This window comes from Tenrec ecaudatus, chromosome 2 (genome assembly GCF_050624435.1).
Source record: "Tenrec ecaudatus isolate mTenEca1 chromosome 2, mTenEca1.hap1, whole genome shotgun sequence".
Lineage (NCBI taxonomy): Eukaryota > Metazoa > Chordata > Mammalia > Afrosoricida > Tenrecidae > Tenrec > Tenrec ecaudatus.
In genome coordinates, this window is record NC_134531.1 from 212,551,041 (window position 1) to 212,568,997 (window position 17,957).

Sequence of the window (17,957 nt, forward strand, 5' to 3'; positions counted from 1 at the left end):
CAGCGAGATGGTTCTTCTTTTGTTAACCTCATGGTCACAGAAAACAATACGCACTTTAAACTTTAGAATTTGAGTTTTATATCCTTTTTTGTACCGTGGCTTTATTGAACTATAATTCATATACCATAAAATTTGCCCACATCCAATGCACAATTCAATGTTTTTATTACATTCACAGGGCTCTTCCACCATCAAGCTCTAGTGGTACAGTGGGTTAACTGTTGGGCTGCTAACTGCAAGGCTGGCAGTTCAAATCCACCAGCTATGCCACAAGAGAGACAGATGAGGCTGTCTGCTTCTGGAAAGATTTCCAATCTGGGAAGTTCAATGGAGTTGTTCTACTTTGTCTTATAGGGAGTTGACTCAATGGTAGTGGTCCCCTAACCCTCCACCATGGTACAATCATCAACACAATTCATTCTAGAATACTTTTATCATCTCCAACAAGAAATCTTGTACCCACTGGCAGCTACTTCACATTGCCTGTCACTCCCCTGCTCCCTCTTCCTCTCTCCCCTGACCCAGATCTCAAACTCACTGCCATGGCACAATTTCCCACTCACCACAGCCCTGATGGCAGTCACACTTCCCCTGTGGGTTCCAAGTCTGTCACTCTATGGCAGTAGAAAGCCTTATCTGTCCTCCTTGTTCCAGACTGAGGCAACCCCTATGCTACTTCTTCTCTGTGGTTTTGCCTAATCTAGATAGACCACAAAAATGGTATCAGACAATATGAAGGCAAATATTATGTTTGGCTTCTTTCACTTAATACTTTCAAGGTTTATCTATGAATCAGGGCTTCCTTTTTATGGCTATATAAAATTCCATCGTATCTCTCTATACCACATTTTATGGCTCCCTAATCAGTTGACAAAGATTTGGGCTGTTTCCATTTTGGGCGATAATAAATCATTCTGCCATGAACATCTGCATATATGCTTTGGTATGAATGTTTATTTCTCTTGGGTCTATATCTAGAAGTAGCATTGCTGGATCAGAGGATCACTTTAGGTTTAACCTTTTTTTTCTTTTTTATTAAGTACTTTTATTGGGGGTTCTTCTCATCATAATCCATATAGTTATATCCAGTGTGTCAAGCACATTTGTACATATGCTGCCATCATCATTTTCAAAGCATGTTCTTTCTACCTGAGCCCTTGATAGCAGCTCATTTCCCCGCTCCCTCCTGAAGCCTTGTTAAGTTATAGACTATTATTTTCATATCTCACATCGTCCTCTGTCGCCCTTCACCCCCTTTTCTGTTGTTTGGGAACCCCCTGGGAGGGGGTTATATGTCGATCCTTATGATTTGACCCCCCCTTGCCTCCCCCACCACCTAATCCTCCTAGTATCTCTATTCTCATTGTTGATCCAGAGGGGTTTATCTATCCTGGATTCCCTGTGTTTTGGGCTCTTATCTGTAGCAGTGTGAATTTTCTGGTCTAATCTGATTTATAAGGTAAAATTGAGGTCATGATAGTGGGGGGAAGGAAGCATTGAAGAATTAAAGGAAAGTTGTGTGTTTCATAGGCGCTATACTGCACCCTGATTGGCCCATCTCTTCCTTGTGACCCTTCTGTGAAGAGATATCCAGTTATATAGATGGGCTATGGGTCTCCATTCCATGCCACCACCACCACCCCCCATTCACATTGGGTATTATTTTTTGTTCTGGGTCTTAGATACCTTATACCTGATCCCATTGACACCCCATGATCACACATGCTTGTGTGCTTCTTCCATGTGGGCTTTGTTGCTTCTCAGCTAGATGGCCGATTGTTTATCTTCAAGCCTTTAAGACCCCAGGCACTATATCTTTTGATAGCCGGGCACATCTGTTTTCTTCACCACATTTGCTTATGCACCAGTTTTGTCTTGAGCGATTGTGTCAGGGAGATGAGCATCTCAGAATGCTGGATTATTAGAACAAAGTGTTCTTGTGTTGTGGGAGTACTTGAGTAGACGCCCAATGTCCATCTGCATAGGTTGAACTTTTTAAGGAACTTCCTCGCTCTTTTCCAAAGTTGCGGGCACATTTCACATTCCCAGCAGCAGTGTATGAAGGTCCTACTTGTTCCCCATGCTCACCCACATTTCCTTTTATTTATCTGTATTTTGGAATATAGCTACCTTACTGGGTGTGAAGTGGGGTTCATTACATTTTTGAATTGTATTTCCCCGAATGCTGATGGTGTGAGCATCTTTTCCTGTGCTTATTGATCATTCATATCTGCTCTTTGGAAAACAGTCTCTTTAGTTATTTGGTTGTTCTACTCTTTAAGTTGTAAGAGTTCTTTGAAGACAAATAACCCAAGTCCCTTATCAATATATTAATTGAAAATAATTTTCCCCACTCCATGGATTGTCTATATTTTATTGATGATGTCCTTTGAAGCACAAAACTATTTTATTTAATAATGTCCAGTATTTTCTTTGTTTTTCTGGGAACATGTATAAGAATCCATTGCCTAATCTAAGGTTATGGAGAGTTATACCTATGGGTTTTCCTAAGAGTTAAAAATAACTCTAGCTTTTCCATTATCTTTTGAGGTAATTTTTGTATATTGTGTGAAGTAGGGGTCCAATTTTATTCTTTGTATGTGGCGATCTAATCCCAGCACCTGTTGTTGAAAAGACAAATATCTCTCTCATTGAATGGTCTGGGAACTCTTGTAAAAATTTATCGACTGTGAATATAAGGGTTTATATCTGAATTTTCAATTCTATTTCATTCATCTATAATATATCTTTACATAAGTAGCCCACTATTTTTGTTACTGTGACTTTAAAGTAAATTATGATACTGGTAAATGTGATTCTCCTTTGTTCTTCTTAGGATTGTTTTTGATTTTCTATACACATTTTAAGACTAGTCTGTCAATTTCTGTTGAACCAATTGGGATTTTGATAGAGATTATATTTAATTTGGGATCACTGACAACAATATTAAACTCTTGATCTATTAACATGGGAATGACTTTCAGATTTCACAGTTCATTTGTTTATTCTTAAATTTTGTTATGATGGTGACATAGTGGTTATACCTTGGGCTGTGATATGCAAGGTCAGCAGTTCAAAACCATCAGCTGCTCACTGGGAGAAAGATACGGCTGTCTCCTCCCATAAAGAGTTATATTGTAAAACAAAAAACAAACATGCAAACAGATGTTTCCAAGAGTTATGTCCTGGAAACCCAGGGGTAGTGCTACCCTGACCTAGCCGGTCGCTATGAATCAGAATTGATTTGATGGTAGTGAAGTTTTGTTGTTTTATTGTTATTCTTAACAATATAGAATTGTATTCTTAATTCATTTTTGGATTGTACTGTAAGTGTATATAAATATAATTCATTTTTATATGTTGATCTTGTGTTTTGTAACCTTGTTGAGGTGTTATTATAAGTTTTTTTTTAGTGGATTTTTTGGGCAGGCTTTCTACATATAAGATCATGTTATCTGCAAATAAACACAGTTTTGCTTCTTTGTTTTTTTCTGTTTATTTTCTCTTTATTTCTCTTTATTGCCTAATTCCCTGGCTAGTCTTTACAGAACAATATTGAACAGACATTTTAAGAGGAGACCTCATCTTTGTCTTGTTCCTGATCTTAGAGAGAAAGTAGTCAGTGTTTCGTCATAAGCGTGATGTTCATTATTTTTTTAAATGGAGACTCTTTATAAATATCAGATTCTTCACATGAATGAGTGTTGAATTTTTTCCAATCCTTTTTGAAATGCTCGGGTGAAGATGATGATACTATCTTCCAAGAGGGAAATTAGAGAAGAAAAAAAAGGTGCGAGTGTGTGTGTGTGGAAATAGGACAAACCAGTGAGACATTTGACAAGTTGTTTATGTTGTTGAATGTCAAGGTGATGGTCTAACATGCAAACCCCTAGCTAATTCACAATAATACACAACAACACACACACACACACACACACACACACTTCTTTTACCTTGAGGCCGTTGTCCCTGGCCTCAGGGAAACAACCCTTACAACATTTGGGCTACATTGGCCACACCTGAGAGTGTGTCTCTAGGACCTCACCTGGTGGGAAGGAGCCTGACTGATAGAAGCCCGGAACACCAGTGCGAGCAAAGTTCCTGAAGGAGAGCAGTCTGCAAAGACAGCTTCCTGGGGAGGGATATGCTCTCTGCCTTGGGGACCTTGCCACGCCTCACTGGAGAGCCTGTTCATGTTATTCCTGAGTTGTATCCTGCCTTGCCTGCCTGTTGATGTCCTAAAATTCTGAGTTGTACCCTTTATTTTAATGAATCACATAACTGTAGGTATAGCCTAGGAATTCTGGGTAGATTTCAGTGAATTGCCAAGCTGAGTAGAGAACTAGAAAGTGTGTGTGTGGCGGGGAGGGGGTGGCAGAAGCTGCTAATGTCAGTCAATGGAGACATTGGAAATTGGAGTTACACTTGGCCTTCACCTCCTAGGAATCAGCTTTGTGCTGATTCTCACTCTCCTGAAATGACTCATTCAACTCTTTTAGTAACGGGCAATAACTTTAAAGCGATACATGCAGACAAGAAAGGTGAAATCCACTTTAGAATCTCCGTTCTCACCCAAACATCTATTCTTGGAGAGAACATAGGAGAGCAGGGACCCCTTCGGCAATTCAAGAGAGCATTTGTTTACCAAACCAAACCTAAGTCACTGCCACCTAGTTAATCTGGTTCATGGTGACACTGTAGGGCAGGGCAGAACTGCCCCTGTGAGTTTCTGAGACTAACTTTTACGGGAGTAGAAATCCTTTCTTTCTCCTGAGGAATGGCTGGTGGTTTCAAACTGCTGACCTTTCAGTTATCAACACAACTCTTAACTACTATGCCCCCAGGGCTCCTCTAGCTAGGCATCAATAGTGAACCTATTCATGAAGACCTGCACACCCGACTTAACCCTTTCATAACCAAATTCTTTCTTGCTGTGGTTTTTTTTTGAAGGAGACCACATCTTCTCAGTAATAGAAGTTATGTGGAAAGCAAGGGGAAATTTTTTTGAGATAATATAGATTTTGATACAATTATGTGGGACACACAAAGTCCCAAGTTGGGTGGTAGGACTGGTAGTGTGACGGCCGTTTGTTTGTTTTTTTTTTTCAGATTAACTCAGTTATAAATGTTCTCACCAGATGGCAGCCTGCACTACCATTTGGATAGCAGCTTCCCAAGATCCAAACAAAAAGCAAACACAATGCCAAGGAGTCAATGCTGACTCATATCAACCCGATAGCGCAGGGTAGAACTGTCCCAGTGAGTTTCTGAGGCTATAGCTGTTTAGGGGAGTAGAAAGCCCCATCTCCCTTTTGTGGAGCGGCTGGTGGCTTCAAACTACAGACCTTGCGGATGGAGCCCAATGCGTTAACACAGTGCACCAGGGCTCCCTTTCCAAGGGCGCCTGACCATGTTGGTGGGTGGTACGCGAAGGCCAACAGACAAAGTACTGCTCCAAAGGGACCAGGGAAAGTACTGACACAATGCTAAGAACCTTCACTATGCAAAGCTATGGAAGTGAAGCTACTGCTTCTTGGCAAGTCCTCCACCGAGGCCTCCGTACTGCTGAGGGCAGTGCGCCGTTTCTCAGGAGGGGTCCCGGCAGCGGGTCCCGGAGGATCCTGCAGCACTCTTCAGGCTACACCACATCAAAGGGCAAGTCGGCATCCTCAGGGATTTGATCGTGTGTTCATTTTAAATGTCGTTTGAGTCTACGGAACACAAAGAAGCCTGGAGGGGCCAGCTAGGGACGGTAGGACCGAATGCCATAAGGTTTCCCAGCAAATTCTCTGAGGACAGTCCTTGCTATTCTCCAAGAATGATCAGATGCATTGTTGTGATGGGGTAACAAACAAACAAACAAACCAGGACATACCTTTCTTGGTCTTTTTCTCACCATTAAAGTTTACTCTCTTAAAAAAAATCATTATAATAAGCTGCCCAGACTGTCCTGTGTCCTTTGAGGAAAATCTATCAAGATTATCAAGATTGTTGTTCTTATTAGGTGCCATCAAATTGGTTCTGACCCATAACGACCCTACAAACAACAGAACTAAACACTGCCTGGGCTTGAGCCATCCTCACAAGATTCCTTCGCCTGAGCCCATTGTTGCAGCCACGGTGTCCATCCCTCTCCTTGAGAGCCTTCCTCTTGTTTTGCTGCCCTCTGCTTTCCCAAGCATCCTGTCCTTCTCCAGGGACTGTTCTCTCCTGACAACATGTGCCAAGAATTTAAGCTCTGATACCACCATCCCTTTCAATCCCGGAGACAGAAGCCACTGTTTTGATTGAAACCTCCCCACCCCCCCACTGTCCCCACATATCATACACTTTGATTGTTCAATCATAGTAAGATTTGTGAAATCGTCATACTTTCAGAATATTTTCTTCTTGTTGTTGTTAGCTCCCTATTACTCCCTGAAGGCATGTTGCCCTGCCTCTAGACAATTATCTGCTTCTGTAGATGTACCCATCCTACATTTCATATACAGAAAATCACACGAAACATAAACAGGAAGCAAGCAAACAAAGGGCCAACAACAACGACTAGAAAAAACAGAAAAACTTCCATTGAAAAGGAAGCATAAAATATTAAAAACTGAAACGACTTTAAAATGGGTCAAAAGGGAGATCAAACGATAAGGTTTTGACCTGAGTACAACGGCCAGGATCAGCTTTACAATGAATGCTGTCTGAAAGCACGGTGACTCACAACTCCTGCCTCCGTGCAGAGGGGATTCACCAACGGCTTAATCCTGGTGGGGGCCCTGCAAATGGATGGTGAGCATCCACTGTCATCCACAGCCTTCGGAAAACCAGCTGTTCAGAATTTTAGCACTGACCCCAGTCAAGTCCCTTCTTCAGATTTGTATTTTATTATTTACAAATCTTGGAAGGAATTCTAAGGAGGCTAAGACAGTGCGTAACAGAACATTTTGTGTGTAGCCAACCACTGATTGTAGCAACATGGCTTGCTTGGAATAAACCCATGCATGTATGAACTAGAACCCCAGTAAAAATAGCAATCTCTTTTAATGGACGCTCATGTGCCCCATGGATCACAAAAGGGTCAAGAGGGATTTAAAGCTTCTTCCACAGACTTTCTGATCGTCTAGCTACCTCATAAAGTGGATGAGAAACAATACTGCTGGTAATAAAGTAATAGAATTAGTAAGTGGGTGCTAACACATGGGAGTTATGGTGGCATACTGGATTTGCAATTATAGCAAGGTCAGTAGTTCGGATCCACCAGTCACTCCCTGGGAGCAAAATAAGGCTTTCTGCTCCTATCAAGATTTACAGTCTCGAGTTGGAACAGACTTGATGGCAGTGGGTAACACAGAAGCATTTCCTTATATGCCACGGTGCCCCTGACTGTCAGTAGTAGCCCTGCCTGCTGGACCTGGGGACCTGAGACTGTGCAGGTGGGAAGGAGAAGGTTGGGTGGGAAGGCAAGAGAGGGAATGAGGCAGGGCAGTTGGGGAAAGAGCAGAGCTATTGGAAGGGACCTTTAGACGGGCATTTATATGTGTACATGGTAAATACAATATATGCAACAAAGCACTTGACATTTGACCAGGCTTCATGTGTGCAGTTCACTGGCTTTAATTAGGTTCATCACATTGTTTACCTATTGTGCTCATCCAGTTCAGAATTAAATCACTACCCTTCAGAAGCTCAGGGGCTGGTCAACATTGAATCCCTCCTCCCCGACGCCCGCGGCCTGCCCCTGGTAATCACGAATCTCTAGATTCTTGCCCCTTCTGGACAATTCCTAGAAGTGGGCCCCGATGCTAGTTGCCCCTTTGCAGTTGACTTGCTGCACTCAGCAGGTGGTTTCTGAGACACACCGCAGAGGGGCTCTTGGGCCGGATGGAAAGACCATGTACAGGGCTTGCATTTATTGTGGGTGGCTTCAGGAGGGAGGAGTGCTGTAGTGGGTAGTGGGAGTGCTGAGATGTGCGTGGGTCTGCTGGGGGATGTTTCCATGAGCACATGAACACGGGGCTCCCTGGCCGCCTGTAAGGGATGTCTTGGGCTTCCCATCTTCCTTTTGAAAGAAGCACTTGGCCAAGAATTCTGATTTAATTGGCCCACCAGGACCTGGGCTTGAGTCTTTTTGACAGAAACCCAGGCAGGGAAGGACAGTGGTTGCCCATCAGGGCACAAGGGTCTGTGTTGGGGGTGTGCTGCGGGGGAAGCCCTGGAAAAACCCAGCTGCTCTCAGTGCACAGCTCTGCTGGCTCGGGTTCTCAATGGCCCAGGTATTTCTCTCGTTTAGTCCACAGTGATCCTTCTGAGATGGGGACAACTGTATCCATTCTCATGGGTGGCGATGTTGAAGCACAGAGAAATTGAGAGACTGCCCTGAACCACAGAGCTAATTGGATAAAGCCTGGGGGTCTATATGTCATCTGAACACCCTGGGGCTGAAGGAGAAGATGAACCTGTGGGACACTGTGCTTCAGGACAGCCAAGGACATGGGTGACACAGTGACATGTGTACACACCACAGATGCTGCACCTGAAACTCTCACTGTGCAGTTCAGGACACTGAGTCCCAGAGAGGTGAGGGGACTCATGCAGACCACACATGCCCCACTGGCAACCTTAACTCTGGTGTTCCAGGGAATGCATTCCTCACTAGTTACGACTGACCTGTGAGGTCCCAAGCTGGTGCCAAAGTGTCCAGACCCAGGGATTAGTCAGGAGGACTCCAGGCTAGGCCTGTGGCCAGGGACTCCTAGCACTGTGTGCAGGGCATCCAAGGGTGGAGGAGGCACAAACAGTCTTACAAAGCAGGTTAAAGTAGTGATGGTCTCTAGGGCTCTGGAAAACCAGCGTAGAAAGTATCTGAGAAATCCCAGCATCCCTCTGAGGCTCCAGTCACCAGCTTTCTGGGATTTGGTTTGCACAAGAGTTGCCTCATTGGCACCTCCTCCTCCACCCGGAGTCCTCTTGCCGACAAAACGATGTGTAGATGCTGGTGTTTGTTGTCTCCCTTTTAGAACCTGTAGCCTGACAGCACAAGGGGTTGGGGCTGGGATAACCCAGTCTCAGCCTAAAATCAGAGGCAATACACCCTGAAGTCTTCTAAGTCTCTGGCACTTTTGAATTTTGAACTCAAAGGAAAGGAGGACCTTACCTCACTAAGGTATGGAGTTGGGGGCCTTGAACCTTGCCTCATAGTTGCTGCTGAGTCACTTCAAAGTCACAGCAACCTTACCCGAACGGACAGCAAAAGGAAACCTGGCCCGGTGCTGTCACGCATCCACCACCATTCGTCGGTGTGAGCCCACTGTGGCCGCCACCATCCTAATCCATCTCCTGGAGGGCTTCCCTCATTTTCACTGACCCTCTGCTTTACCAAACGCGGCAGCCGTTGCCTGTGTTATCACAATCCGCACATGCATCCATTGTGTCACGCACATTTGTACATTTGTTGCCATCATCATTCTCAAAACTTTTGCTTTCGACTTGAGCCCTTGGTATCAGCTCATTTTTCTCCCTCCCTCCCTCCCTCATGGACCCTTGATATATTATAGATTGTTATGATTTTGTCATGTCTTACACTGTCCGACGTCTCCCTTCACCCACTTTTCTGTTGTCCATCCGCCGGGAGGGGATTATATGTAGATCATTGTGATCAGTTGCCCCTTTCAATCCACCTTACCCTTATCCTCCTGGTATTGCTGCTCTCATTATTGGTCCTGAGGGGATCATCTGTCCTGGATTTCCTGTGTTTACAGCTCTTATCTGTACCAGTGTACAACCTCTGGTCTAGCAGGATTTGTAAGGTAGAATTGGGATCATGATAGTGGGGGCAGGAAGCATTACAGAACTAAAGGAAAGTTGTATGCTTCCTCAGTGCTATACTTCACCCTGACTGGCTCATCTCCTCCTCACCACCCTTCTGTAAGAGGATGTCCAGTTGCCTATAGATGGGCTTTGGGTCCCCACTCAGCACTTCCCCTCATTTACAACAATAAGATTTTTATGGTTCTTTGATGTCTGATAACTGTTCCTATTGACACCTCGTGATCGCACAGGCTGGTGTGCTTCTTCCATGTGGGCTTTGTTGCTTCTGAGCTAGATGGACGCTTGTTTGTTGTCAAGCTTTTAAGACTCCAGATGCTATATCTTTTGATAGCTGGGCACCATCAGCTTTCTTCACCACATTTGCTTATGCACCTGCTTTGTCTTCAGCGATTGTGTCAGAAGGGTGAACATCATGGAATGCCAGTTTAATAGAACAAAATATTCTTGCATTGAAGGAGTACTTGAGTGGAGGCCCAATGTCCATCTGCTACCTTAATACTAAACCTATAAATATATGCACATAGATCTATTCCCACATCTTCATATATATATATATATATATATATATATATATTTACATATGTGCATGCCTATATTTAGACCTTTATAAATGCCCTTTACCCCCTAGTTCTTTCCTTTATTTCCCTTTGCTTTCCTCTTGTCCCACTATCATGTCCAGCCTTCATTTGGGTTTCAGTAATTCCTCTCGATTACATTCCTCTTGATTAAGCCCTACCATGCCTCCTACACCCTCCTCGCCATTGATTTTAGATCATTTGTTGTTCCCTTGTCCCTGGGTTTGTTAACACCTACTGCCTCCCCACCCTCCCTCTCTCCCATGTCCCACCTTGAAAAAGTCAGTCCCATTGTTTTCTCCTCTCGCTTGTTTATCCAGCCTATCTTATTTAGATAGACCCACAGAGATAATAATATGCACATAAAACAAGACAAAGCAAAGCAAACCAAGAAAAGAACAACAACAAAAACAGCAGAAAAAGGAGAGAGAGAAAAACCTGTAAATAGTTCAAGGTCTTTTTGTTGACCTTTACGAGTGTTTTCTGGTTGATTCTGATGGGGTGCCATGCCCTGGCCCCAAAGTCTAGTTTTGGTGTTCCCTGAGGACATTGTTGCTCTGTTCCCCTTGCTGTTCTGTTGCACACCCTTAGTGTTTCGCCTTAGTGTGGTGGGGTCAGATCGGGTGCAAATCCCGCACTGTTGTCCAGTTGTCCCCCATAACACTATGGGTCAGTGATGGATGTCATGTCTCATAGTGGGGCCGGCCATATGGTCCTCTCTGTGCCTTGGCTGCTCTGGGCAGGGATATGGTCCTCAAGGTTTGGTGGGCCAGTATATGCTCCACTCTCTTTTCCTCTCTCTTCATTTGCTCCTGTGTGTGCTGATCAGACATGTCCCTCTCCCTGAACTGTAGCTTCAGTGCTATCCTCAGAAGTGAATCTAATTGGGGGAGGGTGGAGTGTATATGTAGTTGGGATTGGAACCAGCCCCTCAGACCTCTCTGTCGGTTTCCTGCTTCATGCCAGTATGTTGCATTCACATCTTAGAGCACCGGGTTGAAATCTGGTCCCTCTTTGCCTGGTTTCATGGGGTTTCCAGTGGAAGTAGACCGCCAGGCCTCTCTCCCGTATGGGCTCATGCCTCCATGGTTTTGATTAGTAGCTGAGTGTATCACTGTCGTCACCACTTGGGAACGCCAAACCACCCAGACAGAGGGACAGAGAGGTGAAACGGATGATGACGAATAGGGAGACGCAGGAGGGACAGCGTCAGCTGCGGTCTGTTAGAAAAGCATAGGCCATTGGAGTTTGTACTTTTAAAGACTTGAGAATTTCTCAACTTCACCCCAGCACCTTTCTACTGCTGGAAGATGGGACATAGTTTTGGATGCCGTGTGACGGACCAACCACTTTCATCAAACAGCATGCCAAGGACCCACCACGTGGAAGGCAGAAGTCTGCCACGATTTTGCCAGTTGCTGTGGAGCCGACTCTAATACATGGTGACCTCACTTGGAGGAGAGTAGACATGTGCTCTGTAAGGTTTTCAATGGATGACATTTTTTTCCTTCAGAAATACATTGCCAGGCCTTTCTCTGAGGCACTTCCGAGCAGATTCACACGGCCACCTTCCAGTGGGCAGTCAAGGAAGAGGGTTGGCCATTTACACCAACCAGGGACCCCTTTCTCCAATTTAGGAAGGGGATGTGGGGGCAAGGGTGTTCAATGGTAAAATTCCTGCCTTTCATGCGGGACACTTAGGTCTGATTCCCAGTTGATCCACCTCATACACAGCCACCAGCCATCTGTCAGTGGAGGCCCGTGTGTTGCTAGGATGTAGAAAGGGTTTTGTCGGTGCTTCCTGACTAAGACAAGACAATGATCTGCTGGGCAGCATGTTCGCTGTCTAAAAACCAACCTAGGAAAACTCTATGGGTCACACCAAGGAATTCTGTGACGGGTCCGTCATGAAGATGGCACAGGATCAGGCCGTATTCTTTCCAATGTGAGTTGGGGACCCGCTTGATGGTGGCTGACCGCAGTGGGGGAGGCCATCCAGGCATAGCGAGCCTGAGAACTTGCTCAGGGCACACACAGAGTGAGCAAGGAGCCAGCATGCAAACCCAGGCGTCCCCGCTGGGCCCTCCCAGGGGCCCCTCCACTCTGTGCAGAGACACGTGGTGCAGGTGGCCCGTTCAGCAACCATTTCCCATCATACCCAGTCGCACGGAGGTGAGTGTGACTCAGTGATCACAGCGTTTAGGACACTGCTGTTTGTAGGAAGATGACTCACCTTTTCTCTCTGAATGCCAGTAGGAAGTTCAACGCCCTTTGCTGCAAGAAATACCCAGCTTGACCTGAATTTCATGTTCTGGACTTCTTTACTTCCCAGCGCTCTGATGGCCTCCTTAGCGTCATCCTTCAGCCTGGAGAGCAGAGGGGAAGGCATGTGACTGTCTCTCCCAGGGAGGGTCCTGTGTCATGTATGTGTTTGTTCCTGCACGGATATCCCAACAGCCTCCTTTGGTGCCCGCTCAGAAGATGGCTGGCCCATACGTTGGTTGAATATTAATACCAATGAGCAAAGCAAAAAAGTATGCATTTTGGTGCAAAAGGGAGAAAAGCCTTCCTCCCCCTTCTAAGGCCTTAAATTTAGAGAAACTCATTATTGTAAATTCTTTCTCTCATCTCTTTTGAAATCTATATACATATTTTTGAAGGCAAAAAAAGGAGTTCCCTTTTCTTCTGAACCAAACTTATTTTAGCATCATTTCCTGGAGAACATCATGGCCTGGTTTTACAAGCCAGGGCTGCTCGGAGCCTGATGTCAACATGGCACCTGCCTCCCAGTTTCAAACCCACTCCTGCATAACTGATAGGAGAAATGGAATTTCCCTTTGAAGAAAGGGAACCGGTAAACCTAGGCGGCCTCCCCGGTTTCCGCGAGTAAGTTCAGTCAGAGCTTTTCTAAGCATGCACCGAAGCTTTGTTAGATGTGGCAAGATACTCAGGGAGCAGAGGTGGGGGGGGGGGGCGCTGAGCCTGGTAGAGTAGTGGGTTACACATTGGGCTGCTATCTGCAAGGCCAGCAGTTTGAAACTTCTGTCTGCTCCTACAGAGAATGATGACGCTTTCTCTTCCCATAGAGAAACCCACAGGGGCCGTGTTAGTCTGTCCCATAAGACTACTGTGACTCGGAATTGACTAGATGGTAGAGAGGTTTTGTTTTTCATTTGTTTGAGAGGTCCAATAAATTTGGGGAGTTCTGTGTTCTGAAGTTCCATCTTGGAAATTCATAATGTGAACAGGCAATCTGGGGCTCTGACAAGCTCAGTAGTGAAGGCATACATGCTTACTTAACAGAATACACCTTGAGAAACATACAACTAAGTCATCCACTCCTTAGTACTTGTTACTACATGTTATAAATGCTCACATGTATAAATGTGTATGTGTATGGGGGGCGTGCTGGCATTTATTTATCCTTCTTTTGCTCCTTGTACTAAGATGTTTTCCCTCAATTTCTTTTTATATTTATGTGACATTTTCCTGGCTGGGCATTGCTTTTCCATCCTAATTCTCATCAACTGTGGCATCATCCTGTTACCTGGTAATATTCCCTATATGTGGTAGTTATAGAATATGTTGTCAATTTGAGAGGATTAAGAGTGAAGGGGTGGAGTTTAGTCTGTTAATAAAGTCACAGCTTGATGACCTCATTTGGAAGTGCTAAGGAGATAAATTCCTTGCTGGAGGAAGGACGTGCGCTGACTCCCTGGGAGACATTCTAGCTGAGAAGACAAATGGAGCTACCTTTGTGCCCTGAGCTGGAGAAGCCATGCAAAGACCCTTCCAGCACCAAGATGCTTATATCACACTGGATCCACAAGACTTTCCACCCACTGGCCAGTGATCGTCCATCATTCGGCATCATTGCATGTGTTTCATGAGTCTGAAGAGGACTTTATTGATTGATATCAGACATATGGGCTAATATCAGACTTATGGACTTGATCTGCACTGGACTAGGGCATTTTCTCAATATACAAGAGAGCAACTCAATTGCTCTTGCAAATAAAGCTCTTTCTATACACATGAATGCCTCTCTAGATTTGTTTATCTAGCCTACCCAGACTAACACACTAAAATCTACTCTTTATATGCTCCACTGGCAAGTCATGGGGCTTCTTCCTCTCTCTCTCTTTAGAAACAAAGTCTATTTTGGTATTGCTGTCATTTGCCTCAAAGAAGCACCCAACACCTTGAGCTTTCTGCTTGATCCTAGAGACTGTTATTGGGAACTTGGGTAGAAGCTAGCATCTTCCTCCCTGCTGGCGTCTCCTGTCCATGGCCATGACTGTCTGCAGGTGCTTACCTGCTGCTGCCCTCATCGTGGGTCACCATGAAGAGCAGGGATTTCTGTGGTGCACTCTGAATGAACTTTACCATGGGTCCAGAGTTATCTGTGGATCAATGGAAATCAATCTTAGGATCTTCTCCATCAACAGGAGAGGATCCTGGTCTAGAAGATGCTGCACCCCCTTGGGGAAACATTGGTCTAGATGCTGGGCTTCCTTCTGCAGTTGGGTTCCATGTCAACTCTTCATTGTCCTAACCCCAAGAGCACAGCTCAGTAACCAGTGCAGCCATGTTTCAATGCCCGGTGCAGCAAGACTGAAGGGGGAGAAGGAGCCCCTAGCAGCTCCAGAAAAGCCAGCCCACAGCCCAGCAGGACTCTGAGAGCACAGCAGTAGCTACAATGGCTCCTTCCAGGCTGATGATATTCAAGCTGGATGCTGATGACATGATTTTACATACTTTGGCTAAAAAAAAAAAAGGAAGAGGTCTTCTCTTCCTTGTTAGCAGATGATGGCACTGAAGGACAGACCCTTGGAAAGTGTGATCAGAGAAGGGATGTCTTCATACTTTATTGAATGAACTCATTGATAACCTAGAACAGTGGTTCTCAACCTTCTGAAATGCTGTGACCCTTTAATACAGTTCCTCATGTGGTGGTGACCCCCCAACCATAACATTATTTTCATTGCTACTTCATAACTGTAATTTGCTATTGTTATGAATTGGGAGATCCCTGTGAAAGGGTTGTTTGACCCCCAAAGGGGTTGTGACCCACAGGTTGAGAACCCGCTGATCTAGAAGGATTTCTACAAGACTATGCTGAAAAACTCACGTATGTGCTAACCACCTTTTCTTCCACTGAAAAGATAAGAAAGTTTGACATTTATGTTCAAGTGTTTTCAATCACAGTTTTGTGTTTTAATAAATTTTACTTTGAACAGGAAAGTCATCTTCTTACCGCCTTCAAACATATCAAAAGATCTTGTTTCTGTCACCTTTCCAGTTACATCTGAAAAGTAAAGAGATCATTTTCAAGAGGGCAGTTCATCAGAACCCAGGGGGGCATTTGTGGCACCCCAGCCACCAGCACAGTGTCTTTCTTCCCCACCTCTCTCCAGGAAATGTGGCACAGATGAGGGGACCACCCTGGAGAAGGCCCTTCCCTACAAGTGGTGGTAAAGTGAGGTAAGAAAACGACAGGGTGCCTGTCAACTGTTCTAGAACTTTCTTCCAGTTGGTCTTTAAATCTGTGCTTTTCATTGTGCTCTCATGCACCACTCTCTTCCTCCAGAAACACCATGAAGCTAATCACCTTGGCCGGCCTATCCACGCTGTTGGATGCTCATTGTCAGAGTCAAAGCCTCTTTTCAAATACATAAGCCTTGACAGGGGCAGAGTTCCTGGTAAACCAGGTAAGAACAAGCTTAACTTGTTACTTACCGGTGGTTACTGAGCTATGGTGAATACTTTCACAGGTTCCCCACCATCGTTTTAGTATGCTCACTGCAGATTTCTACGTAAGCACAAGTAAGCCCATGTTCGTCTTGCTGACTGAGTAGCCTGCTTTTCATTCTGGTGGAGGCTTCTATGGTACGCTTGTTCCAGCAGTAAGTCAGCGGGGGCAGACGGGAAGAGAACCGTCACACAGCTCTGCCCCGCCCAGAGGAAGTGAAGAAGCCTGGGGCGATTATCTGCAAATTCACTTCCCTGAGTGGGGGACCGCTCACAGCCATGCAGCATGAAGCGTGGCCGGACTGGAAGGCACATGCGCCTGTGAAGGAGAAGCGGCACTCCAACTCAGAAACGGGGCTCCGAGTCGGGGCTGCAGAGGGCTGGCGAACCTTCCCCAGGAAGCAGCCTTGCCTTATCCGGCATGGCTTTCCCTGGAGAGCTGCAATTCCTGGGCAGATGCCACTATGTTCTTCTGTCGGGTTCACTAACAACCATGAGGGCATCTGTGTTTCAGTGGCAGAATCCTCGTCTTCCATGCAGAAGACCCATGGTGTTCCAGCCCGTGCACCTTAGGCACAGTCACCACCTGTCCGTCAGTGGAGGCTTGTGCATTACCATGATGTCAACAGCTTGCACTGGAGCGTCCAGGCTAATATAGAGACAAGAACGAAAGGCCAGGCCATGTACTTATGAAAATCAGCCAATACAAACCTTAAGGGTCACAATGGTCTGGTCTATAACCTACCATGAGTCGGAGGCCAACACGACAGCCAGCAACTAGAAACACCACTGAGAGCCTGCCTGCGCAGCCCACTCTGAGGCTGGGACTGTGAAGGGCTGCTTAGAGGTACTAAGGAGATAAACGAAGCACACAGGAAGTGGCTTTGAGAGAACAAAGTCTAAGCAAGAGTGTTTTCCAGGTAGCTAGATGACCAGCCTGAAAATTTCTTAACCCTAGTCATGAAAGCTGATCCGCCACCCTCCAGGTTCTTGGTGAAAAACCTGCTTGTAGTGCTTCGAAAGGAGTTCAAAGAAAATGCTTCTTGACTCACAGTTGACAATGGCAATATTTATTCCTCTTGCAACATTTCCAGTCTCTCCCCCGATGACCCTGAAATTTAAACAGGTCTGAGTAATGGTACCTTTCTCACTGGGCAATGAATCACCCTCCCTGCTGCCCAAGCCTTCTCTTGGCAGAATCTCCTTGTCGACAATCCACTGTCACTTACCATTCCCCTGCAGAGATGCGCGCATCTTGATTCAGCTCCTTAGAAAGGTACCTGCCCCTTTCAACTTAATCTCCACACTCTCTCTCCAAGATTCTAGAGCCTCAGCCTCCCTGGCACTTAGAAATGGATAATTTAGACCAGTGACAAGGGAGAGGAGAAACCAATACTGGTTTAGCACATGCTCTTTACCATGTTCTCTCAGTGAATCCTCAACCTCGAATGAGCTTTCACATTATCAACATGAAGTACAAGGCTTGGGAAGTTTTCAAATGTGAAGGAGACTTTAATCCATTCATATTTAGAAATCCTAAGAAACTTTAAGTAAGATTAAACAACAAAAAAGCGACACATCGGGGAACACATTCCAAATACAAAAAAAAAAATGTTAAAGGTAACGAGAAGAGGGGAGTTAATTTTCAGAGTAGCACCAAATAAACTCTCAGTGGACTTCTGGGCAAGATATGACAAAATAACGATGTATAAATTACCAAGGGCACATGAGGGAGGGGGGAAAGGGGAGGGAGGGGAAAAAAAAAAGAGGACCTGATGCAAGGGGCTTAAGTGGAGAGCAAATGCCTTGAGA

At 45.2% G+C, this 17,957-nt stretch overlaps 1 protein-coding gene across 1 annotated transcript in view; it reads right to left on the reverse strand.

Moving 5' to 3' along the window:
* The window catches only part of FAM3B (FAM3 metabolism regulating signaling molecule B), a 65,805-nt gene that overhangs the window by 1,174 nt on the left and 46,674 nt on the right, over positions 1-17,957 (reverse strand). Inside the window, exons 4-7 of the mRNA XM_075542913.1 lie at positions 17,198-17,256; positions 15,652-15,702; positions 14,710-14,797; positions 12,628-12,760 (exon numbers count right to left, since the gene is read on the reverse strand). Of these exons, the coding sequence (XP_075399028.1) occupies positions 12,628-12,760; positions 14,710-14,797; positions 15,652-15,702; positions 17,198-17,256 (331 nt within the window). The remainder of the gene's footprint in view (positions 1-12,627; positions 12,761-14,709; positions 14,798-15,651; positions 15,703-17,197; positions 17,257-17,957) is intronic.